This window comes from Myotis myotis, unplaced genomic scaffold (genome assembly GCF_014108235.1).
Source record: "Myotis myotis isolate mMyoMyo1 unplaced genomic scaffold, mMyoMyo1.p scaffold_m19_p_2, whole genome shotgun sequence".
In the NCBI taxonomy this organism is placed as follows: domain Eukaryota; kingdom Metazoa; phylum Chordata; class Mammalia; order Chiroptera; family Vespertilionidae; genus Myotis; species Myotis myotis.
Window position 1 is genome coordinate 29861227 of NW_023416324.1, and position 26241 is coordinate 29887467.

At 45.6% G+C, this 26241-nt stretch overlaps 2 protein-coding genes across 14 annotated transcripts in view; both read left to right on the forward strand.

The window, feature by feature from the left end:
• Positions 1-8053: 8053 nt before the first annotated feature.
• Positions 8054-26241, forward strand: part of SCMH1 (Scm polycomb group protein homolog 1) — a 146333-nt gene continuing 128145 nt past the window's right edge. For 8 of the 12 annotated variants that reach the window (XM_036347224.1, XM_036347231.1, XM_036347237.1 and 5 more), the window contains exon 1: positions 8054-8177. The gene's annotated coding sequence lies outside the window, so the exon portion shown is untranslated. The remainder of the gene's footprint in view (positions 8178-26241) is intronic. The other 4 variants (XM_036347225.1, XM_036347227.1, XM_036347232.1 and 1 more) reach the window with 2 other exon arrangements.
• LOC118675076 (polyadenylate-binding protein 4) lies at positions 21977-25093 on the forward strand. Of its 2 annotated transcripts, XM_036347244.1 has the most exons (2): positions 21977-24243; positions 24331-25093. In XM_036347244.1, exons 1-2 carry the CDS (start codon positions 22838-22840, stop codon positions 24770-24772), a joined length of 1848 nt encoding a protein of 615 aa, XP_036203137.1. In that variant the 5' UTR covers positions 21977-22837; the 3' UTR covers positions 24773-25093. The 2 variants fall into 2 exon arrangements, with proteins under 2 accessions (XP_036203137.1, XP_036203136.1); XM_036347243.1 differs by having other exon boundaries at positions 21977-25093.

Below are 26241 nucleotides of genomic sequence, written 5' to 3' on the forward strand. Positions count from 1 at the left end.
TGCAGAGGTTGCCTCTTTGGTCCGTGACCTGGAGCTGAGAGAGCCCCACTGTACACATTTACTCCACAAATATTAACTGAGCACCATTATGTCCCAGGTATAGTGTGAGGTGCTGAGCCTTTAAAGAACATAGAGAAACTTCCAATCTTCTGGAGCCATGGTCGGCAAACTGCGGCTCGCGAGCCACATGCGGCTCTTTGGCCCCTTGAGTGTGGCTCTTCCTAAGCCTTAGGAGTGCCCTAATTAAGTTAATAACAATGTACCTACCTATATAGTTTAAGTTTAAAAAATTTGACTCTCAAAAGAAATTTCAGCCGAAACCAGTTTGGCTCGGTGGATAGAGCTTCGGCCTGCGGACTGAAAGGTCCCAGGTTCGATTCCGGTCAAGGGCATGTACCTGGGTTGCGGGCATATCCCCAGTAGGAGATGTGCAGGAGGCAGCTGATCGATGTTTCTCTCTCATCGATGTTTCTAACTCTCTATCTCTCTCCTTTCCTCTCTGTAAAAACTCAATAAAATATATTTTTTTTTTTAAAAAAAAAGAAAGAAATTTCAATCGTTGTACTGTTGATATTTGGCTCTGTTGACTAATGAGTTTGCCGACCACTGCCCTAATACTCCCTCCTCCACTTCCAACTTTCCTACAACTCAAGGTCCACCTAAAATGCCGTCTTCTTTATAAGGCCCTTCCTCAATCTCTTCTAAACACCACCACATTTTGCTTACATTTCCCTGTGGCACTTACAACTTTCTGCCATGTATTGTCCTTTTCCTCATGAGATTGTAAGCTCCTTGAGGGAAAGTGCTGTGCCATTTTGATGTCTCTCCCAAGGGTCTTGCCCTGGGAGCACTCAGTAACCGACCAGATGGCCAGCTCCCCAGTAAACATATGGCTGTGAGCAAGGTGTTCAAAGGGCAAGTCTAAAAGAACCTGCCTTTTGACCATCGCTTGGGAAGAACTACAACCATCCTGTCATCTTTAGGTTATCCAGCTTCATCCTGGTGTATTGGTGGTAATGAGCCCACATCTAGCTTTAGCAGTCGGCTGTTATCCCACCCTCCTAATTGTTTCTAGGAGGTAGAGAGTTCCTGGTGAATCAGATCAGAAAATTTCCAACTATTCTTCTGATTCCAAACAGTATAGAGATGAAGTCTGGTCAAACTGCATATTTAATGATCTTAGGCAGCCTTGAAGCAAAAAAGAAGTCAGAAAGGCCAATAAGAAGAAGGTGAGCAAGAAAGGAAAACATGCAAATCAACAAGAAGGTTAAGGGCTCTTATGGGTTTTAGTGCCCCTCCCCCCACTTTCTTTAAGCACCGACAGACATATTTTCCTTTTCCTTCACCAGCTCTCCTTGGAGTCACTGTCTACCCACTAGCATGACAAAGTAAAATTCTGTTCCCTTGATTGTCAGCCCCAGAATAACCACTTTTTCTTGCTGTCCCTTGTGGAGGATTCTTCCAGATGCATTCCTTAATGTAATGTATAAAACAGCAGGCCTGAGGCTTTTTGTTAGTTTGTTTTTGTTAGCATCCTTCTTTAAAAAAAATTACATCCTGACCAATTTGCCTATTTTCTTCCCTCTCCATTGCCTCTGTACTTATTGACTTCCCCCCCATCCATGACCCTTTTCAAGGGTCTGGTCATAGCCCAAATCCACTCTCCATCTGCCTTTTCCTTTTTAAACCCCTTTCATCTCTTTAAAAATTCAAACATTAGCAATTAATGAAATCTATGATGTGCTGTGCCCTGGGATGCTAAGTGGGATGAATCAAAGTAAAGAACTACCCTAGTCTAACTTAAGACACTACAATGTGATACATTTCATACAGAGGTGATAGCACAGAGGAGGGAGCAAGTCATTCTCCCTAAGAAGTGTCAGAGTTTTGAACTGGATCTAAAAAAGATGCAGGGCTCCAGAAGACAATTTGTACACTTTTTTATTGTTTCAACAAACATGTAGGAATATCTTTTTCATGTGATGCCTGAAACATTGGAGCTACAGGTGTGAACAAGGTTCCTGTCTCAAGAAATTTTCAGCATAGGAAAGTTTTAAAACGAATCCAATCTAACACTGACAATATAATGCATATTGTGCCATAGAGAGAGTTACTGAACAAACTGCCATAGGAATTCGTAGAGAAATGTTTAAAAGACAATTTCTCACTGGGTATAGTAGGCAGAATTCTAAGATGACTCCCAAGATTCCTGGCCATTGGTGTACACATCCTGCCTAATCCCTGGGACAGTGAATATGATTAATTTTACTTCTATGATTAGTTTGTTATATGGCACAGTTGCCCTTAAGTAGGGAGTTAATCTGGGTGGACCTGATCCTACTTATAAATGTCTTAAAAGCTGATTTTTTTTTTTTCTGACTGGTTGAAGACAGGGATATTTGAGAGATTCAAAAAGTGAGGGGGATTTAATGTGAGAAAGATTCTCTGTTGATGAGATGGAGGGAGCCATGTTTCCATGAATGTCTTTATACTTTTATTACATGTGTACATGTGTCCCTACACAAAATTGGTATTGTTTTGCTTATTTTTAAGTGTTATATGTGGCATCATACCGCTTATTATTTTTGTTCAATGTGTTTCTAAGATATTTTCATGTTATTTCATGTAGCTCTAGATGAGGGGTTAGCAAATTTTTTGTGTGTTGCCATAAGACAAATATTATATAGGCTTTGAAAAATATAAGGCACACTGTAGCACAAAAACAGCCATAGAAGGCCTGGCTGAATTCCAATAAAACCTTTGCAGTCATGTACCACATAACGACGTTTTGATCAACAAGGGACCAAATATACACCAGTGGTCCCATCTATACATATAAAAGATGAATATGCTAAGTGTCCAACCATCCAACCGGTCGCTATGATGTGCACTGACCACCAGGGGACAGACGCTCAATGCAGGAGCTACCATGACAAGCACAAAGAAACAGCACCGTGGACCTGGCACCCACAAACCAACACTTAGCTTCCCCCAAGTGGGACACAGGCCCCACCACCACCCTGGAGTAACACTCCACCAAATCACAGCCTATGCTGCTGAGACCCCATGGCACAAAATGCAGCCCACAGCCCAGCCCAGCCCAGCCCAAAATGGTTGCTGTGGGCGCTGGGTAATGACATCATGTAGCAATGCCCAGCGGCCACTAGCATACATATCAAAATCCCCAATGCATCTCCCTAGTGGCCACTAGCCTCCTTGCAGTTTCTTCAGCCCAGGAGCACAACTTGCTTTACAGCCAGGTGCAAACATTTTGCATGTTAACCAAATGTCTGTGAAGCATTTTCCCATGCCTCATCTCATTTGATCCTCACAGAAGTCCTGGAGTAGGTAGATAGGAGACTCAGTGGAATCCTATTTTCTTTTCATTAGCAAGAAAACGGAGATTTAGAAAGCTTAGAAACTTGATCCAACTGAAAAGAAGAAATGGTGGACCTTGAAAATGACTTCAGGTTTTCTCACTGCGCAGAATATAGTCAAACACTGCTGCAGTTAAATATTTTACCCTTTGTTCTCCCTGCGTGATCTACAATAATAATCTGCTTCGTGTTGATATTTACTGCTGTGTTGCTGACAATGACCTGAAAGAGAAGTTGGGGTGCTTCACTGGGCTGGAAAAAGTTTAGCAACATCAGAAAGCAGGTCTAATTAAGCAAGCTTATCCTATATAATAAAGAGGTGATATGCAAATTAACCCTCACACCCTCACAAGATGGCTGCCTATGACCAGGCCAGCAAGGGGGTTAGTGAGGGATGACCAAACAACTGAACAAGCAGGCTGCATGGGGGGACCAGGCCGGAAGGGGGGAAGTTGAGGGCGACCAGGCCAGCAGGGGGGGGCAGTTAGGGTCGACCAGGCCGGTGGGGGGGTAGTGCAATTGGGGGTGACCAGGCCAGCATGGGGGACAGTTGGGAGAAATTAGGCTGGCGGGGGGGGCAGTGAGGGGCGACTAGGCCAGTGGGGGGGGCAGTTGGGGGTGACCAGGCTGGCAGAGGGGGGCAGTTGGGAGCAACCAGGCCAGCAGGGAGCGCAGGAAGAGGTGACCAGGCTGGCAGGGAGGGGGCAGTTGGGGGCAACCTGGCAGGCAGGGGAGGGCAGTTGGGGGCAACCAAGCAGGCAGGCAGGTGAGCAATTAGGAGCCAGCAGTCCAGGATTGTGAGAGGGATGTCTGACTGCCAGTTTAGGCCCAGTCCATCCCTCAAGGGGTCCTGGATTGGAGAGGGTGCAGTCTGGGCTGAGGGGACCTCCCTCCATGCACAAATTTTGTACACTGGGCCTGTAGTCTATACATATAAAGCTCTCGCTGGTGCCAATCACACACGTGTTTCGATCTGTCATTTGTCGATTGTGAATTTGGGTGGCAAGTCTATTATAGAGAAAGGGTGAATAGTGATATTTAAATATTTCTTCTAATTAATTTCCTTTCAATGTGCAAGAATTCAAACACCAGGCCACTAGTAAGATTATAATGAAACTAAAAAAAAATCCTATTGCTTAGTGATTTTATAGCTGTCGAAACATAGGCATTACTCATGTGTTTGTGATGATGCTGGTGTAAACAAACCTACTTGTTGCCAGGTGTATAAAAGCATAGCATATATAATTATATAAGTATATACTAGATAATAATAATAAATGACTGTTACTGGTTTATGTATTTACTATACTATATTTCTTATTTTAGAGTATACTCTTGCTACTTATAAAAAATTGCCATAAAATAATATGCTGTTACACCAGCAGCAGCCTCATACATCTCGTTTACCCCCATCTCTTGACTGCATCATTTTTTCTTGTGCTTCATTTATAAAACCTCATGTTGTTTTCAAGTTTAATAAAAAGTGCTTTCATCTGCTATGGACACCTTTTTTTGTTAATGTGAAAGGAACAGATACTCAGCACTTTGGGGGAACTGCTCTTCAAAGGCAGTTTTCCAGACAGCAGAGGTGTTGATACAACTCTTTTCCTTCTCAATGCCTGGAGAGCCCTAGAAGTATGTGAAGGATACTCTGGGCTGGGTAGCTTTGAGGACCTCTGCCAGGATTCCCACACCCACTCACCCTATTATTGGCAACCTCTTCCTTTCCTCTCGTTTGCCTGGACTTGACTGGTTCTCAGAAAATGGGCAATGAGGAGAGGTAACAGTGTGCTAGGGTCAGAAAGAGTGACAGCATCCACAACAAAGTATAATCCTCACTACACAGGAATGAATGGAAATAAAGGAATAAAACACCCACCTTCGTGCTTTATCAGCCCATCACCTGTCAGATGGTGAGGTGATACAAAATTAGGAATAAAATATCCAGGGTCAGCTGGGTCCTAGCTCTGCTGTTCACCAGCCCTGCACTTTCCTGCTTGTTTCTGAGAAAAAGCCTATATTTTCAGGCTCAACAGTTGAATCTACTATGGATAACAAAAAGTGTCTACTATCTCAACCCTCCAAAGATTACAGAGTGTTGTGATTGTCATTTGTGCTTTCTGTGGGGTAGCTAGTTAAAATTGGATAGCTAAAATTTTAAGAATCCCTTAATTCTGCCTGCAATCCCTGTGCCTTGTGAATGCAACCCTCAAGGCCTGACTTGGATCTTGAAAGTTCTTTCTGCTTAAGTCACTCCCCAACTTAAAACTTCAATAGCTACTTATTTTCAACAGGGGTGGGGGGACATCCAGCCTGAGAAATCATTTGGTCTGGCCCTGTCAAAGCATTAGGGGTGAGTTAATTGTTTGACCAAATATAACAGGCTAATTTTTAAGTTGATAATTTTGTATGGCCTGAGAATGATGTTATACTAGTAAATATCCAAATGGCTCCTGGCAGAAAAAAGGTTCCCCACCCCTGCCAGGTATTCAGAAACCTGTTGGTCTCCAGACATCTTTCCATTCTTAAAAACTGAGGACCCCGAAGAGCTTTTTTATGTGCACTTAGTTACTTCTATCAATATTTACCATATCAGAAATTAAAACTGCTCTAGCCAGTTTGGCTAAGTGGATAGAGCACTGGCCTGTGGACTGAAGAGTCCTGGGTTCAACTCTGGCCAAGGGCACATGCCTGGGTTTCAGGCTCGATTCCCAGTAGGGGGCTTACAGGAGGCAGCTGACCAATGAATGATTCTCTCTCATCATTGATGTTTCTCTCCCTCTCTCCCTTCATCTCTGAAATCAATAAAAATATATTTTTTTAAAAATTAAAACTGAGAAATTTCTAAAACTTTATTAATTCGTTTAAAATTTACAATAAATAAACCCATTGATGTTATCATAAATGCACTTTAATGAAAATATCTATATATATAAAAGCCTAAGTGACTAGCCGACTGGCCAGTAACTATGATGCTCACTGACCACCAGGGGGCAGACGCCCAATGCAAGAACTGCCAGCTGCTGTCACTTGGCAGTGGCAGTTCTCTGGTGATGCACCTGGAACCAGAGAGGAGTGAGCCTGATTCCAGGGTGCATCACCGGAGAACCACCTCTCAAAACCCGGGACCCCTCAGGGGATGTCGGAGAGCTGGTTTTGGCCCAATCCCAGCAGGCCAGGCCGAAGGTCCTCACCAGTGCACGAATCTGTGCACAGGGCCTCTAGTGTTTCATAAAATAAAATATTAATGAGAAGAGTGGTGTCATACATTTGTGTAAAGCTCTTTAACACCTGGCTTTACAAAAGACAGCTGGATTCTACTATCCATTCCTGCATTTAATCTGTTGCAATATCTTATGTCCTATATTCTGTGGAAAACCTCACTTACATTAGTGAGAGAATGAGGCCGGAAAATGAGGCACATGTTTAACATTGTTAAAACATTAATTTTGAGCTCGCTGACTCCTGGAAGGAATGCAGGGATACCAGGGGTTCTGGGGCCACACTATGAAAACCACGGGCCTACAGAACAATTTCTAAGTTAGACATACAGGGCACTCAATGTCATCCTAGACATACAAGGACCTCCACGTTCCGGCTGCCTTTTCCCTGCTTATCTTCAGCAGCATCCCCTCCTAGTGCCTCCTCTACCCCTCTCCACCGGTCACAGCAGCCAACCAGCCGGTATCCGGCCTCCATGCCTTTGCAAACACCCCTTCCTCTGCCTGAAGTCAGCTCCCCCTTGCAGACTCGCTGGAGAGCTGAGGTGGGTGGATCTGTCTGACCCGGGGTGGCCCCCTCTGGCCGCCCGAACAGCCGGAGGCCCCTCCCTGCAGGCAGAGCTCGGCTCGCAGGTCCGCGGGGCTGGAGGCGAGCCCCCTCGGCTGGGGGGTCCTGGGCAAGTAGCTTCACCTCCCACGCTGGTTTCCTCGCCGCGGAAACAGGGCCAACCCGGGGTGCAGGGGGCCGTCACCCAGGAAAGTGCAGCAAGGGGTGCTACGGGCCCAAAAACGACCGTGTGCGCTTATGAAAGACATGGAAGACCGCGGGGCTCATCCTTACTGGGCATTTACTTTCTAGATCCCCGCGCGGTTCCGGGGGCTTGACGAGCATGGACTTATTCTATCCTCCCCCCTCCCCCATGCCCTGGGTTAAGTGCGGCCTCGTCAGAGGTGAGGGCCCGGGTGGAGGTGCGAGGTTCCGCGCCCAAGGTCACCCCTCAGGCAGCTGGTCCTGAGCGAGGCGGCGCCTCCCGTCAGCCGGCCAGTGGGGCCGAGACCCGGCCGCTCTCGGTTTCTGTCGTCTCCCCCCTGGGCCCACGCGTGGCCTCGGGGAGGGGGGCCCGCGGCGCCGGGACTTGAACCCGAGTCCCTCGCTCTCTTCAGGGCTGGGTCTACCCTAGTGGAGGCGCCGCGAGGACAGTGGGTCAAAGGCCGGAACCGGGGACCCCGGGCGGAAGGCGAGAGGCCGCCAGCGCTGGCTGGGACCGGCCGCCCCGCGGCGCCCTCCCCGCAGCGCCCCGCCCCCACCGCCCCCGCCGCGCGCGCGCCTAACGGCCCAGGCGCACGCCACCTCGCGGCGCGCGGGGAGGGGCGGGGCCTGGAAGCCGCCGCCCCGCCCCCAGGCAGCCCCGCCCGCCCCCTCAGCGCCGCTGCCCGGATCGAGCCCCCAACCGCTCGCCCGCCGGCCGCCCTCGGAGCCGCCCCCACCCGCCCCTCTCGCGTCCTCCGTCGCTCCCTGCGCAGGGGAAACATGGCGGCGGGAAGGGAGTGAGCGGCCCGTGCGGCCCCGCGTCCGCAGGTAAGCGCCTCGGCGGCCGCCTCCGCCAGCCGGGACAGCCCGCTGCCTGAGGGGCCTAGGGGACCAGGGCCGGCTTGGGCGGGGAGGCGGCGGCGGGACCTGCCGGCCCTCGGCTCCCGCCCCTCCGGACCCGGCTGTCTGGCTGTGTCTGTCGGGGCCGGTCGGCCTGTCGGTGGTCCGAGCGCGGTCGCGGCCCTTGCCCACCTCGTCAGCGCGGCCCGGAGTCCGGTGGCCGGTTCTGCATCTGCGGCCGGGCCGGCGGGTCCCCGTGTCCCGCCGGCGGCCTGACGCAGCAGGGGGTCCCGGCCCGGGGAACCCAAGGACAGAGGGACCTTTGGAGGTTCGGCATCGCGGGGCGGTGGGTGCGAGAGCCGCGCTGCCCAGGCCCGAGGGGCTGGGGTCGGCTTTGAGCCGAGCGCGGGGAGTCAGAGCGGTTGTCAGTCTGCGCGCCGCGTCTGTGGGTGCGCGCGGACGCCAGAGCCGAGAGATGCTGTGGGTCCGGGTCCGGGTCCGGGTCCGGGTCCGGCCCGGGCCGAGGACCGAGGTCGGCGGTGCGAGGGGCCCGGAGCTGTCCGCCGCGTCCTCCCGGCTGGTCCCGCGGCGGGAGCTGCGCCGACAACTCACCGTGGCGCTGGACGCGGGCGGGGAGTGTAAGTTTCGTGCCGCCGACCAGGGGGTAGGGGTGGGGCGCTGGGCACCCAGGTGAGCAAGGTGCCGGAGGGCCGGACACCTGCCAGTGCTGTGGGCCAGCCCTGAGAGGAATGACAGCGTTTCCAGGAGATGGCCGAAGCCCAGAACACCTCCAGACTGGACGGGAAGTGAAAGGTCATCTGGGGTCCCTTTCTCCCATCCCATGCCCACGTAGCTTTGAAAAATCCCAAACCCTGCCGTGTTATTTCGACCCACCTGTTTTTACACTTCCTCCAGTGATGGGAAACGAGTCTCTCCCCAAGGAAACCCTTTTCCTTGCGGACACTCTGCAAGATACCTGGAGATAACAGTCATATTCCTGGACTCATGTCCTCACTCATTCCAGTTCCTTCACGCGGTTATTAGACGTTGTGGTGCTCGGACCCCTCCTCTGAACGATCTGCAGTTTGCCGATATCCCCTTTGAAGGAGGGCTTCTTAATGTGGATGAGCAAGTGTTAAGTTTCTCCAAGAAGCTCCTTGGCGCCAAGGGTTGACCTGTTTAAATAAAAATGCTCTAGTTCCTTCCTCATTTCTGTGCTGTTTTGATCTTAAAAAAAGGGGGGGGGACATCTAGTACTGTTTGTTCAAACAAATTAAAGACATTCTATTTTGTGGGAAATGTTGGGTTTTCCCTCATTTTTTAAATGTCTATAAATACTTTATTAAATGAGCTAATGTACATCAAAGTGTCGCAATGCACCATGCAAATAGAAGAGTTTAATTTTTTTACTCTGAAAAAGGATTGAAACCTAGTTGGTGCCGAACTGCAATTGAATATTTAGTTGGAAAGGGAAATGCTTTATTATATTGAACTTTATGCTCTATTTCTAACTGCCAGCAGAAGGCCCAAAATGACTATGAAAAAGGTTTTTTGTTGCTCACTGACCAGCGTTGATTTTTACTTGCTTTTTCATTACTTAGCCTTGGTATGGGGTTAAGTTTTCAAAAAGGGTCTTTTACCAAGGTCTAAAACTCCTGCTTAAGCATGCCTGTTGGTTAGTAATTTTTAAGCTCAGAAGAGCTGTGATGGCCTTGTAGATAAAATGCCAAGTTCTTGTATCTGGGACCCCGTTCTAGTTCTAAGCAACGTTTTGCTGTTTCCATAACATAGACAAGTACATACCAGCAGTCAGAATTGGTTCTTTATCCTTATTCATACGTGTTCATTTTTAAAGTTGTTTAGTGGTTTTGAAGTTTGTAGTATACCTGTCAACTTTTGATTTCTGGCATGTAGGTTGGATGAAAATTTGTTTAACATCATTCTGTACATAACTGTACAGACCCAGGAAAGGCTCTGGTTCCTTCCCTTCAAAGGACTTGGAGTTAGTAGTAGGAAATCCTAAAAACTATGAGAAAGAACTGGTGTGAATATCCCACTGAAAATTTAAGTTGAACGTGTTCTAACCTTTACATTTATGCATCTACTGTTGTGTCAGGCACTATGCCATGTATTGTGTTTAGCTGGATCTGCAAATAAGAATAAGATACGTTTCCAATCTTAGTGCTAAATGCTAAAATAGGTCAAATCAGAATAAGAGGTAAGAGCTACGCATATAGTGCTCAAGGTTAGAGTGCTAGCCCAAGACTTTGGGGAAGACTTTGGGAACAGATGATACCTGACCCAAATCTTAAATGTTAAGTAGGAGTAAGTCAGGCAAAGATGAATGAAACGTGTGCTTCAAACAGAGAAAACAGCTTGAGGAAAGTCATCAATGTGAGAAAAGGAATAGCTTGCATGGATAATCACAAGCAGTTTGGGACTGCTAAGAGTATAACAGTGAAGACGTAAGTGGTAAATTGTGAGGCTAGAAATACAGGCAGAGACCATATCATGGTAGAGTTTGTATGAATGAGTATCTTGAAATTAATTTAGTGAGGGATATTTTTTAAATCACTGAAAGGTTTTTATCAGACATGGTTGAATAACATCTTTGAAATGTGGTCACAGGGATGAGGAGAAAGGAATGGAGGCTTTATGACTGATTGGATATGCAGATGACAGAGTGAGGAGTCCAGCACGATTACCCAGGTTTTTGTCAGGGTGACTAGGTGGGTAGTGGTGACATTAACTGAGACAGGAAACTGGATGATGAATTTACTTTTGGACTTGAAGATTTTGTGAGTTCTTGAGTTATGTCAATGAATAAATGTGGTGGAAGTAAGTTAGAAAAAAATGAGGTTTTGGTCAGAAAGTGGAATATTGGAGCTAAATTGTCTGATATGGAGCTGTTATAGGTCTCTGTGTGGGTAGCTGAAGTACAGCAGAGGTGAAGGTCAGTGAAGCTGAGTATGACAAGGAACTCTGAGGCTCTTTTATTAAATGAGTCTTCTGTGTGGATTGTGAAGTGATTTAAGATGCTAGACTAGAATGTGGGGAAGAGAGAATATTGTGACCCAGGTGCAGTGAATATAGGTGATTCATTGAGAGGGTGGTAGATAACAGATGAGAAGGGTAGTGGTATAGCCAGATGGCATAAACCTCAAAGGAGGAGGAGTTTTTAAACACAAGAGTGGAAGAATAAAGTGGTGTGTTTTTTTTGTTTTTGTTTTTACTTTTCTTTCCTGGAAGCAGACTTCTGATCTCTTCATCTTTATTTGGGACTCATGTTAATCACTCTGTTTGCTCTGAAGAGTCTCTTCTTGATCTTGGAAAATAGGAGGGCAAATACTCTATGTCAAATCTTTTCTGCCAATACTTAATGGCAAAGGCAATGGAGGTTTTTTTACTGATGATCAGTGGGTAGATAGGAAACAATCAGATCTATCTGGACCAGGGGTCCTCAAACTTTTTAAACAGGGGGTCAGTTCACTGTCCCTCAGACCGTTGGAGGGCCGGACTATAGTTTAAAAAAAAAACTATGAACAAATTCCTATGCACACTGCACATATCTTATTTTGAAGTAAAAAAACAAAATGGGAACAAATACAATATTTGTATTTGCATGTGGCCCGTGGGCTGTAGTTTGAGGACCCCTGATCTGGACTATGTCACTTACTGGCCTTAGGACTATAAGCAAATTGTTTAACCTCTGCGACTTTCAGTGTCCTCATCTTTAAAAAATAAATTGCTACTTCATAGGATGTCACAAAAATTATAAAAATAATGTGTGTGTGTGCGTAATTACTAGAGAAGCAGTTGGTGCTTTGTTAAAATGTTAGTTCTCTTCCAACTACCTTTAGGGGACTTCACCTCTGCTGGGAGAAAGATTTTTTTCATGCTCAACCTAAATTATAAGGCAATAAGTACGGGAGATAAAAGCAAAGTGATATAGGAATTCAGAGGAGGGAGCCATCATTTTCAACATTTGGAAACAAGGTTAGACATCACACTCAAGATGAATTTCATTTGGGTCTTGGAGAACAAATTTCAATAGATTTAATGATTTAGGTGAAGATACCAAGTAGGGAAAGTATAAGATATGTTTGTTAAAAAATGTTAGTTGCCATAGGTTTGAGTATTGTATTTGTGTAACTTAGTTGTGAGAAATGTGGCTAAGGAGATGGGCTGGGGCCATCGTATTAAAGACCTGAAACTATGGAGTTTGGACTTGTTTCTAGATATACTAGGGAGGTATAGATAGCACATCCTCTCTCACTACCTGTTTCCTAACTGTAAAATTTTTAAGCATTGATTAAAACCAAGGAAGACATTTCACATTCAGAAATGTTTCTATGTAGGCCAAGTTTAGGTTAAAAACATAAGTGCTAAGCCTGGCCAGCGTGTTTCAGTGGTTGAACATTGACCTAAAAACGTGGAGGTCACGGTTCAATTCCTGGTCAGGGCACATGCCTGGGTTGCAGGCTCGATCCCCAGTGTGGGGCTTGCAGGAGGCAGCCAATCAATGATTCTCATTGATGTTTCCATCTCTCTCTCCCTCTCCCTTCCTCTCTGAAATCAATAATAATATATATTATTTAAAAAAAGAACCCTAGCTGGTTTGGCTCAGTAGATAGAGTGTTGGCTTGCAGACTGAAGGGTCCCAGGTTCGATTCCAGCCAAGGGCACATGCCTGGGTTGCAGGCTCGATCACCAATATGGGGGTGCAGGAGGCAGCCAATCAATGATTCTCTCATCATTGATGTTTCTATCCCTCTCTCCCTCTCCTTTCCTCTCTGAAATCAATAAAAATATTTTTTTAAAAATAAGTGCTAAGATTTGTTTTGTAGTTTAATCTTTGCATTAACCTTGTTTGGTAGATAGGCTTAGTGGAGTTAAGAAACATAAAAGATCTCACTGGTAGAAAGTGACTAAAGATGCTCTGATTTCAAGTTCTTTTTTTATACTACCATAGTGACTTAGATTTGTAAAGAAGCCTGGGTTTCTTATTAAAGAACCCAGGGCTGGTCACTTTGCTTCTCTGATCCTTAATTCCTGGGAATCGAACCCACCACCTTCTGGTGTATGGGACAATGCTTCAATCAACTGAGCCACACTAGCCAGGGCTCCTTAAATTTTGAAGCATATAAAGGCTGCAGCATTATTTTTTCCCCTTCTGTATTATGTGTTACATAATAGCTTGTTAGCTTTTAAAATTAAAGTATGTACATATTGTATATTCATTTTAATCACTGTCTGTTGCTCATTGATGTATTATAGGCACATCTCTAAGTGGTTTCTTATTTATTATAATTGCTTTTATTCATACTTACATTGAATTTCCTCTGGGATATTCAAACATGAATAAAGGCTATTTTAGTCTTTATATCTTGTAAAGTGTTATAGAAAACATGAGAGCCAGCATACTTGTTCTTGGAGATATTTGAGTGGAGAACAGACAACCATTTGTCTTAGAGGGTTTAGAACAGTGATGGCGAACCTATGACATGCGTGTCAGAGGTGACACGTGAACTCATTTTTTTGGTTGATTTTTCTTTGTTAAATGGCATTTAAATATATAAAATAAATATCAAAAATATAAGTCTTTGTTTTACTATGGTTGCAAATATCAAAAAATTTCTATATGTGACACGGCACCAGAGTTAAGTTAGGGTTTTTCAAAATGCTGGCACACCGAGCTCAAAAGGTTCGCCATCACTGGTTTAGAATGTTAGACTTCCAACCCTAATTTTTTGATGTTCTGTCTTATCTTCAGGTGCCTCTAGGGACTTCTGGAAAGTCTCCAAACCAGATTAAATTAGTCTCCAATATATGTGTAAAGAGACATACAAAATTATTCATCAGCCCTGGCCAATGTGGCTCAGTTGGTTGGGTATCGTCTTATGCACCGAAAAGTTGCAGTTAAATTTCTGGTCAGGGCATATGCCCAGGTTGCAATGTTTCACTCTCACTTCAGTGTTTCTCTCTCTCTCTCTCTCTCTCTCTCAAAATCAATTTCAAATCTTTTTTTTTTTTTATATATATTTTATTGATTTTTTACAGAGAGGAAGGGAGAGGGATAGAGAGTTAGAAACATCGACCAGCTGCCTCCTGCATGCCCCCTACTGGGGATGTGCACGCAACCTAGGTACATGCCCTTGACCGGAATCCAACCTGGGACCTTTCAGTCCAAAGGCCGACGCTCTATCCACTGAGCCAAACCGGTTAGGGCCAATTTCAAATCTTTAAAAAATATTCATACAACACTATTATAGCAGAAAATTCAAACTAGTCCAAATGTCTGTCAATAAAATAATGAAAATATTACGATGTATTTACCTAATAGAAATGCATACAATAATGAAAATACATAAACTAGACCTATATAGTAACTTGGGTGAATATCACAAATAAAAGTTGCGTGAATAAAGCAAATGGCAGAATATGGGGCGCGGTTACAGTGTTTTAGACAGGTTCAAGCCTTGGACTAATGAGAGCGCACAGTCCTCTCGTGGCCACGTGCAAGTCCAGCTTGGAGGGCAGAGCCTTCCCAGCACAATTAGCCAACAGCTATAGGTGTAAGCTTGAACCTATAATCCGAACACGTGGCCCCACGTGCCTGAGTGATAGAGTTCAGGTGCATGTAGTGAAGTAGGACTGAAACCCACGAGAATGATGTAAACAACTTGATCATGCCCCTACTTTGCCTCGTGGCATCTGCTATAAAATAAAGACACGGCTTGTGGGTGCTGGCGCTGTCCACAGGGGCAGTGTCCCACCGAGACCCAGCTTTCATTCTCATGTCTGTCTTTTCTAAGCCTTTCACCACCCCCACTCAGGGTCACTGAACCAGGCTGAGCTGGCATGGCCCATAAGGCGCCCTAGGCTGAGTATGCCATGGCCATGCCGGCTCCCCACAGCAGAACACATTTATAAAACTTAACATGCATTATTATTTAGGGAAGCATGTTTATTATTTCAGAAAGTGGTGTTTTGAATGTCAAAGAAATAGCAGTTATTAAGTTTCAAAAAGAAAGGAATAGCGTGAAAGTTTCTAGGCAGATAAAGTAAGAATACTATAAAAAGACCATTGGATAACAACAGCAACAATAAATCATTGTGCTCTGAGGTACAGTAAGGGATACCAAGATAGTAGATAAGTGGATAGCTCCGAATAGTAGTAATTCAATCTACCAGTTCTGTGGGCCAGTTATCATTCCATTTAATTATGGAGAAGATGGAGTCAGGGAAACTATTCAAATAGAGCCTCTCTATTTTTAAGCATTTGAAAGGATTTTAATCCTCTGCTGTCTATATTATCATTTCTCTAAAATGTAACTAGGGTTAATATTGATAATTTTGTTTATTCTATGTCTTCTGTTTAATAAAGATAGAACTTAGGCTGTTGTTAGTGTATTTTCAGGATTGGATGATATTCTAAAGATCAGTATTTCCATCTCCAATATTTCATAGGTAATAAGGTGAAAGAGACCTTATTAGCAGCATGATATGTGGAAAGAATTATGGCTTAGTGATTGAATCCAAATTCAAGTTCTCGTCTGCCATTCACTGGTTCTGTGATTTAGGCAAGTGGGAGCTACAGTAGGTAATCACTAAAATTTCTTACAACTCTCAGGTTCTGTGACTATTAGGTCAATTATTCAGTGAAGAAACTGAGGCCCAAAGAAGGGAAAATTTGTAGAGAGTCATAAAAACTGGAATTTGATTCTCTAGACTCTTGGTTCAAGAAATCTGATGGGAGAATCATCAAATATTTGAGTGGCTGCTATATATCAGGCATGTATTTAGTACCTGAAAAAAACAAAGGCACATGAAATTGCTTTAGAATTTATCCACTATAAAAGTAACAACCAGCATCTTCTGTTTGTTTGTTTGTTTATACATATATGTCTTACTCCAGAATATACCTAAAGCATACCAACTCTGTATAACATGCCATAACTACAAGTCTGAAGGGTTCTTATACCTCCCACACACACACCCACCCCCACCCCGTGGGCTTAATAATTCACTAGAACAACTCAAAGAACTCAAGAAAGTGCCATACAGGTTTATTATAAAGGATACAAATCAGGAACAGCCAAAAGAAGAAACACAAAGGGTGAAGTCTGGGAGAGTCCCGAACCCAAAGCTTCCTTGTCCTCTCTCTCCATGGAATCAGAGCACATCACCATCTAGGACATTCACAGGTTTCAAGAGTATACCGTTTGGGGAACACAGATCAACACATACCAGTCTACCCTTTGCCCTGTCCCCTCAATTCATTCATGGTCCTTCCCATGTGCAAAAGTCATTTACTTTATCCCAACATTCCCCAAGGTCTTAACGTAGTCTAACATTAAGGTCCAGAATCTCATGTAAATGTAATTAACTCAAAAATCTCATCTTCTAAATCAGTGGTTCTCAACCTTCTGGCCCTTTAAATATAGTTCCTCATGTGTGACCCAACCATAAAATTATTTTTGTTGCTACTTCATAACTGTAATGTTGCTACTGTTATGAATCGTAATGTAAATATCTGATATGCAGGATGATCTTAGGCGACCCCTGTGAAAGGGTCGTTTGACCGCCAAAGGGGTCGTGACCCACAGGTTGAGAACCGCTGTTCTAAATAATCTAAATAAGGTATGGGTGGAACTCTGGTATGGTCTATATGAGGGGAAAATTCTTCTCCATTTGTGGATCTGTGAAACCTAGAAAACAACTTATCTGCTTCCAAGGTATAATGGTAGCACAGGAATAGGAAAGTTATTTCCGTTAGGAAAGAGAGAAAATGGAAGGAATAAAATGGTTGCTAGTCCAAAGCAAATTCCACACATGGGGCAAATTCCGTTTAATTGCAAGGCTTGGGATAATCCTGTCTGGATGCTCTGTCCTCTGTCCTGCTGGGACAGCCCCACCCTTTTAGCTCAAGAGGATCCCAGTGGTTCAGTCATCTGTGGTGCTGCCCTTGGTGTTATTCTTCCTTTATTTTGTTTTCTTCTCTCTCCCTTTCAGTCCAGGCTGGAAGCACTTCCGCTGGTATGAAATTCTCAAAAACCTTGTCAGTCTCTCATATAATTCATGGGGCCCAAACCATTTGACAAGAGGGTCCTCTGCAGATCTTTCCTGGGTAATCATGTATATATAACCATATCTCTATTTTGATTTTTCCTGGGTAACCATGTGTATATACCCATATCTATTTCTAACTTCTGTAGTGGTTGATTATATCCATGAGTCAGACAAATGATTGTCCAGCCACACCCTTGGCCCTGTCTTCAGAGCACGCTGTCTGTCTGGATAGGCAGAGAATTTTCCAAATCACCAAGTGCTGGGTCCTTTTTACTTAACAGTTTATCTCTTCTCATATTTTACTATAAGCACCAAGGAAAAAGTAGATCACAATGTAAACAATTTTCTTAGAATTTCCTCAACTAAATATCTTAAGTTCATCACATACAAGTTCACTCAATGGCTGAACACAATTCAGACAAGTTTTTTGCCGCTGTTACAAGAAGTGTCTTTCTTCCAGTATCTAATAACATGTTCATCATTTCCTTTTATTTTTTTTAAATATATTTTATTGATTTTCCACAGAGAGGAAGGGAGAGAGACAGAGAGTTAGAAACATCGATCAGCTGCCTCCCGCACATCCCCCACTGGGGACGTGCCCGCAACCCAGGTACATGCCCTTGACCGGACATCATTTCCTTTTAAAGGCTCACTTAGAAGCACCTTTAGTGTTCATATTTCTGCCTACCATCTCTTCAGTGCAGTCTAGGTTTTCTCTATCAATCCTCTACTTATTATTCAGATCCAAAGCTACTTCCTCATTTTTAAGTTTTTGTTAGAGCAGCACTCATCAGTACCAAAATCTGTATTAGTTTCCTGGGGCTACCAGAAGCTGAAAGAGGCAAGGAAGGATCTTTTCCTGCAGACTTCAGAGAGAACATGACCCTGCAACACTTTTATTTCAGACTTCTAGCCTCTAGAACTGTGAGAGCATAAATTTCTGTTTATTGCATCCAATATATGGTACTTTGTTAATGCCAGCCCTAAGAAGCCAAAAACGGGTGTTAACCTGGAGGTACTATAGTCATTAGTGAAAGATGGTGAGTGTATGTGGTATCTATATCGCTAGGATTTCATACCATTTCTCTTTCTTCTTTTAAATCATATTTGTGTCTAGTTGCACTACAAAGTTTACAACTTATGATTTGCCTTTATCTCAGGAGAGTAGCCTTAAATCATTGGTAGGGATCCTTGGTACCAAGGGGCCTTCAAAAACTTTTGGAATCCTAACTGGTTTGGCTCAGTGGATAGAGCGTCGGCCTGTGGACTGAAAGATCCCAGGTTCGATTCCAGTCAAGGGCACATGCCGGGGTTGTAGGCTTGATCCCCAGTAGGGGGCCTCCAGGAGGCAGCTGATCAATGATTCTCTCATCATTGATGTTTCTCTTTTTTTGTTGTTTAAATATATTTTTTATTGATTAAGATATTACATATGTGTCCTTATCCCCACGTTACCCCCTACCCCCCACTCGCTCATGCCCTCACCCCGCCCCCCCCCCGTTGTCCATGTCCATTGGTTAGGCCTATATGCTTGCATATAAGTCCTTTGGTTGATCTTTCCCCCTTACCCCCACCCTCCCCTACCTTCCCTCCAAGGCCCGACAATCCAATCAATGCCTCTCCATCTCTGGATCAGTCCTTGTTCATCAGTTTATGTTGTTCATTATATTCCACAAATGAGTGAGATCATGTGGTATTTATCTGCTCTCCAGTTCCATCCATGCTGTGGCAAATGGTAAGAGTTCCTTTTTCTTCTTCCTCTTCTTAAAGAATACCTTTCAGCATTTCATATAATGCTGGTTTGGTGGTGATGAACTCCTTTAGCTTTTTCTTATCTGTGAAGCTCTTTATCTGACCTTCAATTCTGAATGATAGCTTTGCTGGATAAAGTAATCTTGGTTGTAGGTTCTTGGCATTCATCACTTTGAATATTTCTTGCCACTCTCTTCTGGCCTGCATGGTTTCTGTTGAGAAATCAGCTGACAGTCGTATGGGTACTCCCTTGTAGGTAACTGAGTTTCTTTCTCTTGCTGCTTTTAAGATTCTCTCTTTGTCTTTTGCTCTTGGCATTTTAATTATGATGTGTCTTGGTGTGGTCCTCTTTGGGTTCCTTTTGTTTGGGGTTCTCTGCGCTTCCTGGACTTGTAAGTCTATTTCTTTCACCAGGTAGGGGAGGTTTTCTGTCATGATTTCTTCAAATAGGTTGCCGGGAGCCGATCCATCCTTGCTGTTTCAAGGGACCTGGCATATATGGCATACTGTCCTTAAAATGTTTGCTCACCTTCTTGGCACTATGTGTTTTAACCAAGGTCTCTGAGAAAGGTTGTTTCCCCAAGTATGGATTTTCCCCTGAAGTTAGGGAGGGAATAAAACCTCTTAACTAAGTGCCAGGTGGGTAATTAATCACTTTAACTACGAACAATCATGCTTAAGCTACATAATCTTTACTCCCTGGAATGGAGATAAGAAACGCCCTAACCTTTGTAATAGAGATTGATAGGATTGAATCAACTGGTATAAATACAGATGTAATAAGACAGCAAGAGACAGAACTTAGAACACAGAACTTAGAACACAGAACTTAGAACACAGAACTTAGAACACAGAACTGAGAGACAGAACCTAGGCACAGAACCTACACAGAACATTCTCTGGAGACAGAAGAACTTCGCTGGAGAGAACATGGCAAAAGATCCTGGACAGAAACTGGCCTCAGAACCTAGAGACAGAACCTAGCGAGAGAACATGGCAAAAGATCCTGGACTGAACCTGACTACAGAAATTGGCAAAAGAACCTGACTAGAACCTGGTTACTGAACCTGGCTGGAGAACCTGGACAGAACCTGGCTGGAGAACCTAGCAAGACAACATGGACACAGAACCTGGCTGGAGATCCTAAGCAGAACTTCGCTGGAGATCCAGACCAGAACTTGGCTGGAGATCCTGGCTGGAGATCCTGGCTAGGCTGCTGATCAACTGAACACTGTCTCCGTGCCCTTCCTTCTTCGCCGACTCCGTCCACACCTTTGGGGACCCCTGGACCTGCTGGGGTTGGACCCCGGCAATAGGTTTTCAATATCTTGCCCTCTCTCTTCTTCTGGTATCCCTATAATTCTGATGTTGGTATGCTTGAAGTTGTCCCACAGGCTCCTTACACTATCTTCATATTTTTGGAATCTTTTTTCTTTTTTCTTTTTCGGTTGGGTATTTTTTGTTTCTTTGTATTTCAAATCTTTGACTTGATTCTTGGGATCCTCTTGTCTGCTGTTGGATCTCTGTATATTATTCTTTATTTCAGTCAGTGTATGCTTAATTTCTAGTTGGTCCTTTTTCATATCCTCGAGGGTCTCACTAGATTTCTTGAGGGTCTCACTAAATTTATCGGCGGTTTCCATAAAATTCTTGAAAAACCTTATAAACGTGGTTTTGAACTCTATATCCAGTCGTTTGCTTTCCTCCATTTCTGTCATTTGTGACCTGTTTCTTTGTCTCCGCATTTTTTATGCTTCCCTGTGTTGGTAGAGTGGTTTTGTGTGCTAGGTGTCCTGTAGGGCCCAGTGGCTCAGCCTCCCCAGTTACCTGAGGTGGACACTCTTGGTGCACCCCCTTGTAGGCTTTGTGCACAGTCTTGTTGTAGTTAAGCCTTGATTGTTGTAGGATCACTGGGAGGAATTGACCTCCAGGCCAATTGGCAGTGAGAATCGGCTGTGTCTGCAGTGGGAGAACTTCTGTGCTGAAGACACCCTTCTGGGGCAAGACTTGCTTCAATGGGGCTTTGGTGCTCACTGAGTCTGCCCCCTGGGTGTGTCCCTTATGGATCTGAGGAGTTGTAATCCGGATGGTCCCCCTCTGACCACTGGGTACACTGGCTCTTGGAGGTTACCCAGCAGGAGCTATGAAGAGAACTGCAGATTCCCCTTCCTTTTTTTGGAGTTTGGAGATGCCCTGATGAGGCCCAGCTGTGAAGCAATGCAAGCTGCTGTGGGACCTTGGGCCTTCTCTTGGAAGTTCTGGGTCTGTGGCCCAGCTGCAATTTGTTAGGTAATTTTCAGGTTGCAAAGGGCCAGAGCATTCATATGCAAAAGCCTCTGCCGCAGCCTGGGTGGGGTGGGGTCTCAGGGAATCAAAGGGCGGATCGAGGAACTATGGCGGATTTTCAGCCCTGCCCTAAGGGGCCGAGAGTGTCTCAGTGTCCTGACAATCCAGTTGCTGCAAGCACCTCTGAGGGAAAGCCGCCCTCGAGTTCCGAGTTCTGCCCACTGCCAGACAGTCCAGTTTCTCCCCGTATAAGTCCTGGGTCCCCAGAGACTTCCCGGAACCGGAGTTCAGAGCAGTCGGGAGCTTGTGACTCCCTCCCGATTCAAAAAGACAGCTGCGTCCTCAGGTACCAGCCCCTTTCCGCGCACTCTCGAGCCTCCGTACCTTTGCACTTTACTTCCGCAGCTCCTGACCCTCAATGTGCTTTTCTCCTTCCTTCTAGTTGTAGAATGTCCACTCCGCCAGCCTTCCTGTGAGTTCTGGATGATGTCCGTTTTGTCTGTTTATTGTGTTTTGAAGTTGTTGTAGGAGGCAGCAATTTCGGTGTTTCCCTATGCCGCCATCTTAGTTTCTCCCTCTCATCATTGATGTTTCTATCTCTCTCTCTCTCTCTCTCCCTCTCCCTTCCTCTCTGAAATCAATAAAAATATATTTAAAAAAAAAAAACTTTTCTCTCCGCCCCGGGTCGCCGCAGCTTCTCCCGCTTTCGGGCTCAGTAGCCTGAAGGAAAAAAAAGAGAAAAAGATAAAAAAAAACTCGAAAACGCTCTAAAATCTGAAAAAAAAAGAAAAATAAAAGAGAGAAAGAAAAAGCGAATCCTCCTCGGAGAACCCGCGGGGAAGTCACTTGTGCACGCTTCCGGCCTGCCCGCCGCCGCCGCCGCACCTGGGCGTCCGTCGGTCCCTGTCTGTCGGTCCGGTGGTGAGCCGCCCGCGTCCACGCGCCTCCGCGCCGCCGCCGCCGCCGCCGCCCGCGCCGCGTGGCAGCCCCGCGCCCCCGCCCCCCGCGCCGTCCGCCCCGCGCACCACGTGTCCGCGCTGCCCTTCGCGGCCCGGCGTGAAGGCGGCTGCGCGCTCGGCCCCCCAGGCTTGCCGCGCCGACACCGACAAATATTTTGCATCCCTCGTCCCCGGCTGCTGTAATCTTAAACCGCCAGCCGCCCGAGGCCTATATTTAACGAGAAACGCGTACCCCGGAGGCCGCGTGGGCGCCGCTTGCCTGGCTCCTGGAGAATCTTTGTAATTGGGAGGGAAGTCCCCCTTTTATTAACACATCTATTTTGGAAATTGGGAGCTGGAGATTACAAACTCCCCGGGAGGGCCATATTGTTTTTTGAGAGCCTTTTGTCTGCGGCCCCGCAGTCGCGAGCGAGCGAGCCAGCCGCCCCCGACCTGCTCGGTGCCTCCCGCCGCCGAGCCTACGCCAGCGCTGCCACCTGTGAGCCGCGGCGCGGGCCCCGCTCCGGGAAGATCCCCTTTTGTCCGGTGCGGTCCTCGTAAGGAGTCCTGGCGGGGCTTGGGGTCGTGGGGGCTGGGGAGATGAACGCTGCCGCCAGCAGCTACCCCATGGCCTCCCTGTACGTGGGCGACCTGCACTCGGACGTCACCGAGGCCATGCTGTATGAAAAGTTCAGCCCTGCGGGGCCTGTGCTGTCCATCCGGGTCTGCCGCGACATGATCACCCGCCGCTCCCTGGGCTATGCCTACGTCAACTTCCAGCAGCCGGCCGACGCTGAGCGGGCCTTGGATACTATGAACTTTGATGTGATTAAGGGAAAGCCAATCCGCATCATGTGGTCTCAAAGGGATCCCTCTTTGAGAAAATCGGGTGTGGGAAACGTCTTCATCAAGAACTTGGACAAATCTATAGATAACAAGGCACTTTATGATACTTTTTCTGCGTTTGGAAACATTCTGTCCTGCAAGGTGGTGTGTGACGAGAATGGCTCTAAGGGTTATGCCTTCGTTCACTTCGAGACCCAAGAGGCTGCAGACAAGGCCATCGAGAAGATGAACGGCATGCTCCTCAACGACCGCAAAGTGTTTGTGGGCAGATTCAAGTCTCGAAAAGAGCGGGAAGCCGAGCTTGGGGCCAAAGCCAAGGAGTTCACTAATGTGTATATCAAAAACTTTGGGGAAGAGGTGGATGATGAGAGTCTGAAAGAGCTGTTCAGCCAGTTTGGTAAGACCTTAAGTGTCAAGGTGATGAGAGATCCCACTGGGAAATCCAAAGGCTTTGGCTTCGTGAGTTACGAAAAACACGAGGATGCCAATAAGGCTGTGGAAGAGATGAATGGAAAAGAAATCAGTGGGAAAGTCATTTTTGTAGGCCGTGCACAGAAGAAAGTGGAACGGCAGGCTGAGTTAAAACGGAAATTTGAACAACTGAAGCAAGAGAGAATTAGTCGATATCAGGGGGTGAATCTCTACATTAAGAACTTGGATGACACCATTGATGATGAGAAGTTAAGGAAAGAGTTTTCTCCTTTCGGATCCATCACCAGTGCTAAGGTAATGCTGGAGGATGGGAGAAGCAAAGGGTTTGGCTTTGTCTGCTTCTCATCTCCTGAAGAGGCTACCAAAGCAGTCACTGAGATGAATGGACGCATTGTGGGCTCCAAGCCACTGTATGTCGCCTTGGCCCAGAGGAAGGAAGAGCGAAAGGCTCACCTGACGAACCAGTATATGCAGCGGGTGGCCGGAATGAGAGCACTCCCTGCCAATGCCATCTTAAATCAGTTCCAGCCTGCAGCTGGTGGCTATTTTGTGCCAGCCGTTCCACAGGCTCAGGGAAGGCCTCCATATTACACACCTAACCAGTTAGCACAGATGAGACCTAATCCACGCTGGCAGCAAGGTGGGAGACCTCAAGGCTTCCAAGGAATGCCAAGTGCTATACGCCAGTCTGGGCCTCGTCCAACTCTTCGCCACCTGGCTCCAACTGGGTCTGAGTGCCCGGACCGCTTGGCTATGGACTTTGGTGGGGCTGGTGCCGCCCAGCAAGGGCTGACTGACAGCTGCCAGTCTGGAGGTGTTCCCACAGCTGTGCAGAACTTAGCACCTCGCGCTGCTGTGGCTGCTGCTGCTCCTCGGGCTGTTGCACCTTACAAGTATGCCTCCAGTGTCCGCAGCCCTCACCCTGCCATACCACCTCTGCAGGCACCCCAGCCTGCGGTCCATGTGCAGGGGCAGGAGCCCCTGACCGCCTCCATGCTGGCCGCAGCACCCCCCCAGGAACAGAAGCAGATGCTGGGCGAACGTTTGTTCCCTCTCATCCAAACCATGCATTCGAACCTGGCTGGAAAGATTACGGGAATGCTTCTAGAGATCGACAACTCCGAGCTGCTGCACATGCTGGAGTCCCCCGAGTCTCTCCGCTCCAAGGTGGATGAAGCTGTGGCAGTTCTACAGGCTCATCATGCCAAGAAAGAAGCTGCCCAGAAGGTGGGCACTGTTGCTGCTGCTACCTCTTAGGCAAGGAAAAAACGATTCAAAAGCCAAATAACCCCTCATGAAATTCAGCTCAAGGTTTGAAGACTTCCTAGCTTGTCCTATGGACCTCAACACTAAGAACCACAAATTGCAAATTTAATAGGTCATTTTGTATCAAAAGGTCAATTATGAAGCACCTAGAATTTTTCAATTAAAAGAATATATTCTCTGGGTTCTGCTACGGCTCAGACAGTGTTAACTTTTTTTTTTTTTTTTCCTGTTGTGGGTTTTGATCTTTCCCCAGAAATTGGTTTTATTTGATGTATCCAAGTCTTTAAGTTTCTCAATAAAGAAAAAACTCCAAAAAAAAAAAAAAAAAAAAAAAAAAAAAAAAAAAAAAAAAAAAAAAAAAAAAAAAAAAACTTTTGGAGGAGTAGAGCTTTAGTTTTATAGACCTTCCTTCTTCTAGAATGCCTACTACTGGTTCTCAGTTTCCATTCCATGCATATGTTGTAATACCTCCTGCATCCAGGTGAAGCAAGAAGAGCTCCAGTGGCACTTCATTTAATTCCTGGATAGGCATTTAACCCATAAATAATGGATTACGTGAGTCCTTTATCATTACTTCTAATGGACATCTGTGATTTTCAGTTTTGAGTTATTTTTAAAGACCACATTCTTTGCCTATCCTAATGAGGATCTGTACTTTTTTAGATTTCCCTTAGTGCCAGTCACAGTAGTGGCAGTCACAGTATTGGCAGTATCTCTTAGAAGATACTATATAAATATTGTTTTATCTATGGCACTGCTAGTGAGAGACTAGCTCTAGTGATAAATAAGAGATGTTAGTTGCCAGGGCTGTCATTTCAATTTATCTTGCTTACTCTGAGCTCATTAATAAATTGCCACAGTGGTAATATGAAAGTAATGAACCTTCTGGAGGCCCAGCTGGGGCACAAAGTGCTAGCAGGGACCTTCAGGACAACTGCCATTGTTATACACAGTTCAGTTAAAGGATTTCAGGCTCTTTCCCCCCTTCGAAACATTTGTATTTTGCAAAATTGAAATTCTTGTTTTTTTTAATACTTGTGTACTTTCTAATTGTACTTGAATTCAGCTTAATTAACATTTATCTGATGCCTATTATCATCAGACAGTGTATTAGACCCTAGGGATATAAAGATGAATAAGATATCCATTAGGGCCTCATTGTCAAATAGACTGTAGAGGCATATAAACAATACAGTATTTAAATGCTTTAAGTTTAAACCAGATATCAATATAGCACAGAAGCCTAACCGGTTTGGCTCAGCGGATTGAGCGTCGGCTGCGGACTCAAGGGTCCTAGGTTCGATTCCGGTCAAGGGCATGTACCTTGGTTGCGGGCACATCCCCAGTGGGGAGTGTGCAGGAGGCAGCTGATCAATGTTTCTCTCTCATCGATATTTCTAACTCTCTATCCCTCTCCCTTTCCCTCTGTAAAAAATCAATAAAAATATATATTAAAAAAA

Bases quoted from the DNA above. Each gene is read 5' to 3' on its own strand.
- LOC118675076 (XM_036347243.1), top strand. From the start codon at position 22,838: ATGAACGCTGCCGCCAGCAGCTACCCCATGGCCTCCCTGTACGTGGGC.